The 13,404-nt window shown below is 39.8% G+C and overlaps 1 protein-coding gene and 1 long non-coding RNA gene across 3 annotated transcripts in view; one reads left to right on the plus strand and one right to left on the minus strand.

The window, feature by feature from the left end:
* Window positions 1–384: 384 nt before the first annotated feature.
* C28H15orf61 (chromosome 28 C15orf61 homolog) lies at window positions 385–5,453 on the minus strand. The gene is made up of 2 exons (XM_045810738.2): window positions 4,948–5,453; window positions 385–608 (listed from the first exon to the last, which is right to left on the minus strand). The coding sequence occupies exons 1-2, from the start codon at window positions 5,291–5,293 to the stop codon at window positions 481–483; spliced, it is 474 nt and encodes a 157-aa protein (XP_045666694.1). The 5' UTR covers window positions 5,294–5,453; the 3' UTR covers window positions 385–480.
* Window positions 5,454–5,470: 17 nt separating this feature from the next.
* Window positions 5,471–13,404, plus strand: part of LOC148107597 (uncharacterized) — an 85,608-nt gene continuing 77,674 nt past the window's right edge. For both annotated transcript variants that reach the window (XR_015722150.1, XR_015722151.1), the window contains exons 1-2: window positions 5,471–5,557; window positions 10,183–10,326. This is a non-coding gene — a long non-coding RNA (uncharacterized LOC148107597). The remainder of the gene's footprint in view (window positions 5,558–10,182; window positions 10,327–13,404) is intronic.

Raw genomic sequence — 13,404 nt, forward strand, 5'->3', positions numbered from 1 at the left:
GGCAGCTGAATAGTTTAGATTTCAGATTATAATTAGAATCCATCAGTTTTGGAATTATCTCCACGTATATCCTAAAATCCTCTACTTCTTTTCCCAGTGTCCTATAAAAGATTTTTCCCCTTCCTTCTTTGTGTAGGTGTCTCCATTTTCTCTTCAAAGAGTCGATTTAAATTGTTAATACCTAACTATAGAATATATAAATGTTATAATCATCTTTTATCTGTAATTCAACCCAATTCTAGGGAAAAAACTTGTATATGCTTCATGCATCTGTAGTTCCCATTGGCTAAACCAAGCACGCGATATATAACAATGTATGAAAAGCTTTGCCTCTTGAGGGCAATGATTCATCTTAAAGAACCCGACACCATAGAAAGAAAAAGGTGTTTGCAAAAGTTTTATTTTAAAGGGTCAAAAATAAACATTGCACATACACGCAAGAGAAAATCCAGCGATATTTATGTTCTCCGATGCATACCTTCAATACATGGCACCTTCATCTTCCTTATTTAGAAAATAAACTGTTATTGGTCCGTAACTGGTATGTACAGTCTCTGTGACTCTAGCAAATAACCAGGAGCCAAGTCCATATAGTAAGGTTGGAATACCTAGAAAACAAATGAATATGTTGTTTATGAATATCAATGCTTATTAATTAATCATGCATCCATGTATTTGTCATGATACAAATCACAGAGCCCTCTTCCACAATGTCAACAAATTGTAAAGTTATGAAAACATAAAGATACGAGTACAGACTGACTCTATCTAAGAGCTCAATTTCATCAGTTTGTGGACTATGGAAACAACTATGTGAGCCTAGAGATTTTTAAAACTATAGATAAGGCTGGTTTAAATTTTCATTCAAAGCACTTTAAGCACTAATTCATCCCTTCCAAGTAATTATGAAGTAGTTCTATATTCTTTTCACAAATAAGCAAATAGAATATTCACTAATTTAGTTGTAGATGCTCCCAATTAGTGGCCTTGAGCTCAAATTACTAGGTCAACTTTACTGTGCTTTACATCAAACAGTAACACTGTTGGCTAAAGTAATTTTTTGTACAACTTAAAAGAAACTGGGTCAAATAGCTGTCTTCAAAACCTATGGCAAACCCTAATTCTAAGGAAGATCTTAGTATAACAGGTATGAGAAATACTCCCATGAGTATTTTTACAACTGATTTGGAAACAATCTTGTTTCAACCTCTTTGAAATAAGTATACAGTAGACTCCAACGACATGTTTCTTCTTTGGAATGCCTCCATTTGATAAGAGTTTGCTGTTATAGTTGAGATCAGTTGCCATTTGCGATATAGGAAACTAAACATTTACTAACCAGAGATAATGGATTAAGAACTCACGCATATGACACTATATTGGACACAAAATAAACTTTCACAGCTCCTATCTTTTTTAAGGCACTTATTTAAAATCAATGACTATTAACATATTAAGAACATGCATAAAACCACAGGCATATGAGTCAATAACAAATATTGTATGCTCCACATAAGCATTAAATTTATTGTTCTCATGTAGGAGTTGGACAGGAAAATGACAATTTCAAAAAAGAGCTGTACGTTTGGGAAAATCCCTCTTTCTAGTTAATAGGGAAATCACATGCTCAGGACTAATCCTATTGCTAGATTTTTTATATTTTTCTGCAAGAATATATTTGCTGCATTATGCTCGTTTGGAGTGTGTAAGTGCATTGGACTACTTTGTGCTTATTCCCCGAAGCTGCATTCCAAGCATTGTGATGCCAGAGATTAATCAGGAGAAGCGTCACTAGCTGGCAATGAGAACAGGCAAAGATGCCCATTCAGGCCGGCACCTCTCTATTTTTAGGAATATACTGGGTCACAGTTTGTCACTATCACAGGGTTCCCTGGAACTCTCATGAAATCTTTGACAGTATATTTGCCTTCTTTGCCTTGGTAATACCCAAAAGAATCTCTAAATGCTTCAAGGGAATGTTACAAAAAAGCCACAAAAACTAGCATCATAAAGCTACTTATCAAAAAAAAAAAGGTAAAAGGACTATGGGTAGGGAAGTAGACAAGAAAACAGGCAGAAGTGAGTGAAGAGTAGAGGGAGAAGTTGAAATAAAAAATAAATTTAAAATACAGTATCACAACTTGAAAGCTGAAAATCAATGGAGGAAGAACAAAATGGGTTCTAGAAACAATTATTAATTTTCTAAACATACTGACAGTAAAATACGTAAAATATGCCTTTTAAACCAATACTAAGGATATAAATTTAAGGAATGGCTGGTGAAACTGAAATCTCGTTTTACAGTCCTTATCAGTTTTCAGTTAAAATACTGACACGTTTTAAAAACCACACAAATCAACGGTCAACATTTTTTCAGCTAAAATGGAGAAATGACCAAAGATTCCTAGCTTATAATAACTGTATTATCTCTTATTAGGAAATAGCTAGGAACCACTATCAGCAATGCTGTTTGGTAGGGGAGGGGGTTGTGATACAGGAGTCAGAAATTCTACTTTTCTTTTTCCCTGCAGTCTACTTAATGCAGTCAGACTAAAATGAGAAGATTTGCTACTTACACAATTTAAATATAAAAAAAGAATTTTCTTTATCTGTAGCATATATGCTATAAAGTCTATAAAATTCCACGAGAAATTAAATTTTTCCCAGCCTGAAACATAACATCAAAATGAACATGAAAGTCAGTTCTTTGCATAATAATTCATTTTAAGTCAGCTGAACAGTAGGTAAACCACTGTCAAATTAAGCACTTAAAAAAAATTAGAACTTCTTAGCAAGTCTCCGATTACCCATTCATTCCAATGGTAAGTTGCTTTTCTTAAATCTCAATCTACTTCCCAGCAGGATACCCAGACTGATAAACCATCAGTAAAACGTCAGCTTCCATTGAAGGGAAGGCAGAGGAGAAAGGGGACAAATGGCAAAAGAGAAATCTTTATTATTTACAAAATGGAAAAATGAATTATTCTGATAATTACTAATTTAGAAGGAACTAAGAGGAATAATATCCTAAGTACTTTTATTAATAGAATAGGTACTTGACCCAGAGGGGCAACTGTACATCACAGAAGAGGAAGCAATCTATTATCTAATTCCCTACCTTAAGACAAAAATACAAAACGAACATTACCAAATTGGTGAATATACTACTCTTTAAATAGTCCAGAAAAAAATTCTGTTTGATAAAGGGAATAGAAGACAATTCGTATTAAAGCATGCATGAGCAGAAACTTTTCCTTTGTGTTTAACTTAAAACTCTTCCTCCCATTTAGGCAGCATTTTTAGAATTTCCAAAAGACCATTAAATCACTCTTCAGCCTTCTCTTCCACGTAAAAAAACTACAACTGTTGTATCTTTCCTCAAAATGTTTCACTTCCATAGGCGAGCATGTCCTGGGTATTCTACTTTTCTCTGGATTTCTTTGTATCTATGTTTAAAAGAGAAGCCCCTGATCATGTAGGTGTTCTTAAAGTGTTAAGTTTTAAATGAAAACTTACTTTAAAACGCATTTGGCTCACGGGTTACCTATTATCCTCCAATTATATCCCAGCAGGGATATAATTTTCCTACCTGTTACTCTTTACATTGGGATGAATGACTGCTTCTGATTCTGAAAAATAAACTTCTTCCTGAATCTATTCACCCCCTAGACTTCCAAATAATTTTGAATCGAACCTTCTAAGTGAGTTTACCCTTCAACTTCAAATCATAGGGTATGCTCTATGTAGTCCATCAGCCGAATAGACAAATTTTTAAAGAATTACACGTTCCTACATCATCTTCTCCTTGGTGGACTGAACTCAGGACAGTCCCGGTAGACCAATGGCTCAAAAATCCCATGACTGACGTATGTGAGTTATTATACGCAAAAATACATAAATACCATATTTAAATTTAATGAGCCATCAGATTATATAATACCAGTGCAAGCGCACAGGGGTTTAGCTTTAACTCTGGTTTAAAAAAACTGGTTGGGTAACATGGTTCAGCTCCCATGTCTAGATTTTGAATTACTAAAATCTGGATCAATGTGACATTGCCTATTAATAGGTTCAAAACATCTTGAGGCCTCTCGATAAAGATACAAACGATATACCTATGTCAATGTTCATGCCTCTTCCGTCATTAGGCAAAAGAAAATAAGCATCCAGCAAGAGTAAATACTCTCAAAATCAGAATATTCCCATGAAAACAGAAATATTAAAGAGGCAGAATATTTTGGTATCTTTTAGGCCTAGCCCCTTAGGAAGCTGGTATGACTGGTGAAAATCTTTAGCGCTTTTAGTAAAACGCACTTGCTAGGATTTCATACAAAGAAAACAATGAAACTCAGAAAATAGTTCCAATTTTTATAGTAAAGAATGCACCCAAGAAAATGATGGTCATGGGAGCGAATCCTGCCATGCAGTAAAGCATTTCTTTTTAACTTCAGAGCCACTTTCCAGGGGGTCATTTCCGTACACCCTCATTCTTGCTGCCCAGTGTAGGGGGTCCTCCCAGTCAAGAGCTGCAGCAGGTGAGGATGGAACCAATGCCTCCTCCCTAGGGCTGACGCAGTGTGGTCCCAGGCGTTTCCTGGGAACGCCTCCGTAGCAACTACTCAGCCCCGACAAGCACCTACGGGGAGGGGCTGGGATGGGGCCGGGCGGTGGGGGGAATCCAAAATACCAGGGCCAAAGCCAGTCCTAGAACGCGGCAGAGTGGGTGGGACGCGGAGGCAGGGTCTGGAAAACCCAACAGCGCGGGGCGAAGCGTGGCGAGCGCGTGCGCCCGGGCGAGCCTGCGCGGGGCCGAGGCAGGGCTCCCCGGCGCTGTCGCGGCCTGACCTTGGGCCGGGGTCTCGGCCTCTGGGCGACGTTTGTCAGCGTGCTTTGCAAACCGTGATCGCATTGTCAGGGGGGCGTGCTTCACCGGCCCGGGCCACTCACCCAGGTTGACGACCTTGAGCGCCGTGAAGAACCGGTCCTGCCCGGCCAGGTCCTGCCAGGGGGCTTTGGAGCAGTGATACTTGATGAAGGGGAAGCAGCCGGTACGCAGGACGTGGTAGTTGGCGCCCTGCACGGGCCAGTTGAAGTGCGAGAGGCCGAACTGGTCATTGCGGACGGCGCTGTAGGGCACGCAGAAGGAGGTCCAGTGCGGCAGGCGCCGCTGCAGCAGGTGCCGCGTCAGCACCTCCGAGGCGCGGGGCTTCGGGCGGGAGGCGGCGCCCGAGGCCCAGGGCCCGCACAGCAGCAGCCGCAGGGCGGCCTCGTGGGCCCTCCGCAGGGGCTCCATGGCCGGCCTCGCTCGCGTCCCCGCCTCTCGGCGACCGTGGGGCGCGCGCCGCTGGGGGCGGGGCTGCCGGAGCGCGCGCGCGCCCGCGCCCCGGGGCGAGCGGCGGGGACACCCAGTGGGCGCCGCGCGAGTGCGCGAGAGCCCCCTGGGGCGCAGTGGCGCGTGCGCACGAAGGTCTCGCGGTCTCCAGCGGAGGGGGCGGAGGAGGTCGAGGGGCGGGCAGAGTGACCGGCCGGGGGAGTGAGGGTCAGCAACGCAGAGGAGGTAATTAAATCGTCACTTGTGACCTCATGTGGGCGTTAACAACCCTGGGGCGCCGAGGGGCGGGGATTCGGGAGGTTTATCAGTAGGGGTGTGAGGAAAATTAAGGCTTAAAGCAAATAACCCCCGTGCTGAGTGGCAGAACTGACACCCAGATCTTTCTTCCAAGCCTTGGGCTCAAGTGAAATCCTTACGCGGCTTTGCAGAGGAGACACTTGACAAGGTGTCCTTGGGGAAGCGAGTTAAAAGCCCAGTCCCCAGATTTGCAGTGCCTGGTAAAGTCGGGAAGCACTTTTATGTTTAGGTCTTCTCTGTCATGTTCACTGTTTAGGGTAAGCCCCAGATAGTTCAAAATTTAAAAAAAGTTAATAAATTTTAAAAACAAAATAAAATTTTAAAAAGTTTTTAAAAATGTCCCACATCTCTCCACGCATTGCCCAGATGCGCCCCTCTACCTCCCTCCTAAGCTTGGTGAAAGTCAGACCAGGGGTCTTTTAGTTATAAACTTTTATAATCCGTAGCCACCCATTATCAATCTATTACTTAGGAAAACCTTTTCTCAAACTTCATAGCCACTTGAGGTAGTATTTTATATACACCTGCTTTCCAAAGAAGCATTTCTTCAATTGGTCCTAAACTCGTCTTGTTTGGAGAAACCATACATAAATAAGATGATGTGTCTGGAAAGCATTATATGTAAATGAGATAATTATGTGTAAGCACCACATAACAACTTACTGTTGAAACTTAAGGGAGGGATGTAGGATAGTGTGGCTAGTTTTTACATTTGCCAGTTTTTAATGACTCATTCAACAAACATTAAGTACCTGTTACCAGGTGCCAAATTTTGAGGGGACTTGTAGTCCTGCAAATAATTTGAACTTTACATTATAGGATTCCTTATTAGATAAAAGTTATAAAAAATATTTTAGATGGAGGCATGATGTGGTTAGACTTGCAACAGAAATGGCTGAAGGGATGCTAAGACAGGAATCAGGGAGGGGATTCAGTACTATGATTTTCCAATTAAATTTTAAAAAATATTGGAGTCTTTTTCAAGCAAAATCTGTCACAGAACCCCGACATATTAAGTAGGTAAGAACTTGTTTTTTTTTCATGAAACATTTATAAGTTCAAATTTTTAATACTAACTTTATAGGTAAATTTTTTTCAAAACGAGGCAGGTTTTTATTGTCGTTGGGTTTTTTTGTTTGTTTTGTTTTTAGCAGACAAGGACTTTATCAGAAGGAAATTGGGTAGCTAAGGTAATAAATAGGAAGTCTGCAGACCAACAGAAACTAGTCTGTTTCCTATGGCCCCACTGTCACTGAAGTCTTGACTCTGCTCTCCTAGGCTTGAAAACTTTCGAAGTTGGGGGTTATGGACAACAGTTGAAGTTAGGTCAACTACAAGCAGCCTCAGGACAGTTTCTTATTCTTCTGTTTTGGTTGTACACTATCAAGAATATCCTGATCCGTCCAGAAAAGTAGATACAAATTAGAGTGGTCTTAAAATGACTTCCCTTGAAATCTTGGGACATGTGCTTCAATTACAAAGATGGCAGGGGGAGATTGATTCTGAGATCTACACTCAGATTATTTAACCTCAAATTAACATGTGGGCAGTTTGCAGTGTGTTAAATTTTGGCATTATATCCCTTGGCAGTCTGAAAATCTATTTTAAAAAGTGAAATTTGAATCAGAGTTGTGGAATCTGACATATGTCTGAGAAGCTCTAGGTTCTATGGCATCTATAAGGTAAAATCCACTGGTAAAGACAACCACATATTTAGACTAGGTTTCACTGCATTCTTCCATGAAGGCTTGGGAAAAGGGCTAGGGAACTGAAGTATTTCTGCTGGAAGATGCCCTCTTGGAAAAACCTCATCAGTGGTGAGGGTTTCCTTAGTTCAAGGCTCCATCACTATCTCCCTCTGTCTTCTTTTCTAAGGTAGGAAATTACTTCAAAGAAAGTAGATAGTGGATCACACTCAGGTATTCAGGAGTGTTTGAATGAAATATTTTCTTTTTTTCTTTTTAAGATTTTATTTATTTATTTGACAGAGATAGAGACAGCCAGCGAGAGAGGGAGCACAAGCAGGGGGAGTGGGAGAGGAAGAAGCAGGCTCATAGCGGAGGAGCCTGATGCGGGGCTCGATCCCATAACGCCGGGATCAAGCCCTGAGCCGAAGGCAGACGCTTAACCGCTGTGCTACCCAGGTGCCCCTGAATGAAATATTTTCTTAACCTAAAAATACAGGGCTGGAAAACATGACTTCTAGCTATCTCTTCTGACTTTAAAATTAAACAGTGCCACTACCATAATTGAAATAAGATAATTTCTCAAAAAATCCACAACTCAGATCAGTTCCAATGCTCGATGGCCGTGAAACAAAGGGGCTTAGAAATTGGCATTCAAAGCATAATTCAATGTTTAAAAAACATTGTGTCCGATAATTAAGAATTAATGTGGTAAACACATAAACAGTTTTACACAAAACATGAAGAAATGGCATACCTCTTTAGAAGGAACCCCTTAAAAATAACTATGAAGGGTGATGCTATGTATAGCATGTAGCTTGTGTATGGATATGATTTTACTCCTAGAAAGAAGGGATTGAGCCTTGTTTTTGTTTTAAATGCACCTAGAATGCTACAGGCATTCAGAACATGCTAAAAATGAGTTCTTTTTGGGGTGTCTGGGTGGCTCAGTGGGTTAAGCGTCTGCCTTCTGCACAGGTCATGATCTCAGGGTCCTGGGTTGGAGCCCAGGCTCAGCGGGGAGTCTGCTTATCTCCTTCTCCCTCTGCCCCTCCCCCCACCCCTGCGCACGCTCCCACACGTGCATGCTCTCTCTCTCTCTCTCATAAATAAATATATGAAATATTTTTTAAATGAGTTCTTCAAAATTGATAAATTGGAATATATTAAAATTAAGAATTTCTGTTCATGAAAGGCACTATTAAGAGAATCGAAAAGTAATCCATAGTGTGGAGGAAGTATTTGCAATACCTATCTCTGACAAAGCATCTAGTATCTAGAACAAATCATTAAAAAAAGAGAATCCAGTAGAAAGGTGGACAAAATATTTGAACGGACTCTTCACAAAGGAGAATACCCAGATGTCCAATAAACATGGGAAAAGTTGCTTAGTTTCAATAATCATCCGAAAAATGGAAATTAAAACCACAATGCAGTGCCTTTACATACCCACCAAAGTAGCTGAAGTAGAAAAGATGGAAAGTTCTAAATGTTGGTGAGAATATGCAGCAATTAGAACTTTTATATACTGCTGGCAACCAATTTGGAAAAATTTTTGGCGGCATATATTCAGCTGCATATTTACAGATTATATGTAATGTTATGACCAGCCATGCCATTCTTGGATATCTATTTGTATTAGTGAGGCTAAATACCACAGACTGGCTGCCTAAACAACAAAAATTTGTTATTCACAGTTCCGGAGACTGGAAAGTCTAAGATCAGGGTGCTGGCTGATTGGGTTCTTGGAGAGAGTTCTCTTCCTGGGTTATAGCTCCTTCTATAGCTCCTCCCATGGCAGACAGAGCTAGTTTGGGTGTCTGCCTTCCTCTCTTCTGATAAGAGCACCAGCCCTATCAGAGTAGGGTCCCACTCTTATGACCTCATTAAACTTTTATCACTTCCTCAGGGACCCTATCTCCAACTACTGTCACATTGGGTATTAGGGCTTCAACATGTGAATATTGAGGGGATGCAAACATTCAGTCCATAACAATGCCCCACAGAAATTGTGTGCACATATTCTTCGAAAGACATGTAGTGGAATATTCATGGCACTGTTCATATTTGTGATAGCCAACATGCAGATTACTTCCATGCTTGTCAGTAATAGAATAGATAGACAAATTGTGGCATTCACTTGATGGACTACTATATAACAATGAGAAGGAATGATCCATAATTGCACACAGCATGCACGAATCTCATGAACATAAGGAATAATGGAAGAAGTCAGACCCTAAAGTACCTATGATATGATTTCATTTCCATGAGTTATAAAAACTGGCCAAAATTCATCTTTGCTGTTAGAAGACAGGATAGTGATCACCCTTATGGGGGGTGGAGATCTAGGGGAGCCAGGGACTAGGAGTATGAGGGAACATCTTGGGGATTGGATTATTCTCTTCTTTTGTTCATATATTCCTGTAGTTTGTTTTCTTAAGACTTTTTTTAAAAAAGATTTTATTTATTTATTTGAGAGAGGGAGAGCAAGAGACAGAGAGAGCATGAGCAGGGGGTAGGGGCAGAGGGAAAAGCAGACTCCCGGCTGATTAGGGATCCCCACATGGGGCTCAATCTCAGGACCCCGGGATCATGAACTGAGCCAAAGGCAGACACTTAACTGACTGAGCCACCCAGGTGCCCCAAAGACTTTTTTTCTTAGAGTAATTTTAGGCTCACAGAAAAATTAAGAGGAAGGTAAAGAGATTTCTCATATATCCTCTGCCCCACACATGCATAGCCTCCTCCCCCATTATCAACATCCCCACCAGAGTGATACATTTGTTATGATTGATGAATCTGTGATTGATCTCATTTCTGGTTAAATGGGTGTAGTCAATATGTGAAAAAAAAATTTCTTTTAAGTAGGTACCATATCCAGCATGGAGCCCAATACAGAGCTTGAACTCGTGACACTGAGATCAAGACCTGAGCTGAGATCAAGATTCAGGTGCTTAACCAACTAAGCCACCCAGGTGCCCCGAACATTCTTCTAACTGAACATGTATGGTATGTACATTTTCCTGTATGTATATTATACTTCAGTTAAAAGCTTGAAAAAGAGAATGAATTCTACAAGTAGAAATACATATTAACATATTCTATTATTACTGTTTATTAAGAAATACATATAGAGAACATATATAGTGGGCATGACCCAAATGTGACCTTGTACATATATAGAATATTTGTTCTCACATTATTGTTATAACCTTGCTGTGAAGTTATGATTTACTCACATATTTCTAATGGTGTGATTTAAAAGAAAGTAGGGTAGGTGTCTAGATTTTAATTCATTGCTATTCTCAGAGGCAGAATTATAGGCAAGATAGTGGGTGCACATGTCAGCCAGTTAGTAAAAGATAAAGGAGTTATGAAAAAGGGATATAAGTGTTTACTTTTAGGATTTCATTGACAATTCCACTTTGAGGCTTAAGGAAGGACTTTGGTTCAAGGAAAGAAGGTCTATGGAGATGATGCTGCCCTGGTTCATATTCCAGTGTGCTTTGGAACTAAAAAACAGATAGCCCCAAAGAGCCACTCCTAGGAACCCAAATCTCCTTAATGGCTCAGTGCCCTCTAAGCCAAGCTCAGCACCAGAGGAGGTGGCTTGAGTTACTCCTATAGCTGGATGAATGCTCATTAATTCTCCCCATCCCATTAGTGGTGAATTTTGATTGCTGCTCCATTCCTGTATCCTTGAGTCTGCCCAGGCAAGGACAGCATACACTGGCTTTATGCAAAATTATCCTCTTGGAAGTACTGAGTTATGGCAGAAGTCATTAGGAAAGGAAAGAACTGCTCTATACTTACCTAGATCTTGAGTCCAGTGGAACTGATTGATGTTCTGAAAGCCTCCAAGGAGTTGGCTGGCAACTGGGGCTGCTGTTACAAAGAGTGTCAGGAAGCATTACTCTGGTAAAACATGTTCCTGTGAACATAGCAGGTACAGAGATCTCATCTAAACTGCTCTTGTGTCTCAACTACTCTCAAGCTCTCCCCCCCACTAGAATGTAAACGTCCTAAGGCCAGGGACTTAATGCCTGTTTTGTTAACCTCTGTGATTCTAGCACCTAGGACAGTACTTGCAATATGTAGATACTCAAGTTCTTGAAAAAATGAAAAAAAAAAAAAAGTGGGCAAAGTGAATACAATTAGTGTGTTTGAGGAATGTTAGAGAAAAGGAATTGTAATATGTAGGGTAACTGGTTTTAATTTAATTACAATTTTAATTTTGGTAGTTAGAGAAATTAAACTATAGAATAGGTAAGAAACTTACCCAAGATCATATACTAGAATCAAGAATCAGAATTCTGACCTTTCGACTTTCTGTGAGCTTTTCATTAGGAAACATTTCTATTTCCTTCCCCTGCTGTGGATGCTAGCTGGAATCCAGCGGCACAGAGACATATTTGTGACTTTTTGAAACCAGATAGTGATTTATGCTAATAGATAACACAGTCCATTTTATGGGCATGTTTCCAATATTACAAATCCTATGTAGTCAGTTTGGGGAAGCATTTGAAAACATGGCCAAATAAATTTACCTTGTCATATGGGTCATAGTTATGGTCCCAGCCTTGTAAAGTGAGCTTTGTTTTACTAACAGATACATGCATGAAAAGCATATGACATTTTTGTAGCACAAATCATATCTTCATACTGAATTCCAAAGATGTTTTGGCTTTATTGCCGATCTTCGTTCGACAGTGGCTTTTAGAGCTTCAGCTGTAAGTCTTTATGCCCCCTCCCCAGTCTCACTGTCAAGTAGTTAATGATCTATAAACAAATACTGAGATGCCCTAAGGGGGCTCTCCATTTAAAGGGGCCTTGAATCATTTGATAATAGAAATACAGTAGTCCACGCGCTGATTTATGATTTGTCAGTTTAGATTTTTGAAGTGATGTTCAAGCTCTTAATTTTCTGTACAATTAACATTAAATTCTAATCCAATTTTTCCTTTCAGGAGAAAATTTCCAAAAATGTTAATTTACATTTTTACAGTTTCCATTGTATGAAATACTTTTTTATTTGTGTGTGCATGGGTGTGTACATTTCAGTTCCCTAAGCTAGAAGTGGCCGCGGAGGGTAATAATACCAGTGTAATGGTATCTACCAGTTCCTGAGCGTTTCTTCCTGCTAGGTAGTTTACACTTATTTTCTCATTTAAACAACACTCCAAAGCAGGGCTTCATTTACCTCAATTTCAAGCTGAGGAAACGGAGTATCAGAAGTTAGAGAAGTTAAAATAGTTAACTGCAGTCACAGAGCCGCCAGGTGATACAGCTGGGATTTGAACCTTCATTGGCAGTATGCAAAACCTCATGCTTTGAACAGAGTTACAGAGAGTCTAGTGTTGCCAGACTTAGCTGTAAATGTTGCTGCCACAAATGAACATCCCTTAGATGCTGCATAATCAGGAAATAGCATTGAACCAAAATATAGCCCATCTAGCCTAGAAGTCTATCTGCCTCAAAGGAAATTTGGGGGCCTACATGATGACTCCAAAAAAAAAAAAAAAAAAAAAAGATTTTCAAAACTAGATCACTTTGCAAAATTTGTTGTAAAACAACTATTTTTATGTATATTGGAAGTACTTCTAAAATATCTTGAAAATTTAAAACATGCCAAGATGTTTGGGCACCATCAACAAAGATCCCAACTCTAAGCCAGTTATTGAGCTCTGAAAATTGGGTTTTATTTGGAGACCATGAGTAAAGCATATATGGAAATGTTTTGGACTGTTTTTTATAACTCCTTGGTAAGTCTAAAATTTTATTGAAATTAAAGGTTTGATTTTAAAAACTTCGCATCTGGCCGTAATTTGGATGGATATGAGTAATGGCTATGCATAATAGGCACATTTAGTCCAAGCCAGCATTTCAGTGAACCACAACTTGTGAGCTTTTTTTTTTTTTAAATTCCTTGTTGCTATTTCTAATAAAGCAAGATGTTAAAGCTAACTACATGCTCTATTAATTATATGAAGGTGAACTTGAGTCATATTTGTTACTGAAGATGATTAATAATTACCAGCTCTCCACACGTTTCTGGTGCATTTCAGTAAATAAACAGGGTACATTGTT

The sequence above is a fragment of the Ursus americanus genome, chromosome 28 (assembly GCF_024610735.1).
Source record: "Ursus americanus isolate L20-20 chromosome 28, mUrsAme1.1.p, whole genome shotgun sequence".
NCBI classification, from domain to species: Eukaryota; Metazoa; Chordata; class Mammalia; order Carnivora; family Ursidae; genus Ursus; species Ursus americanus.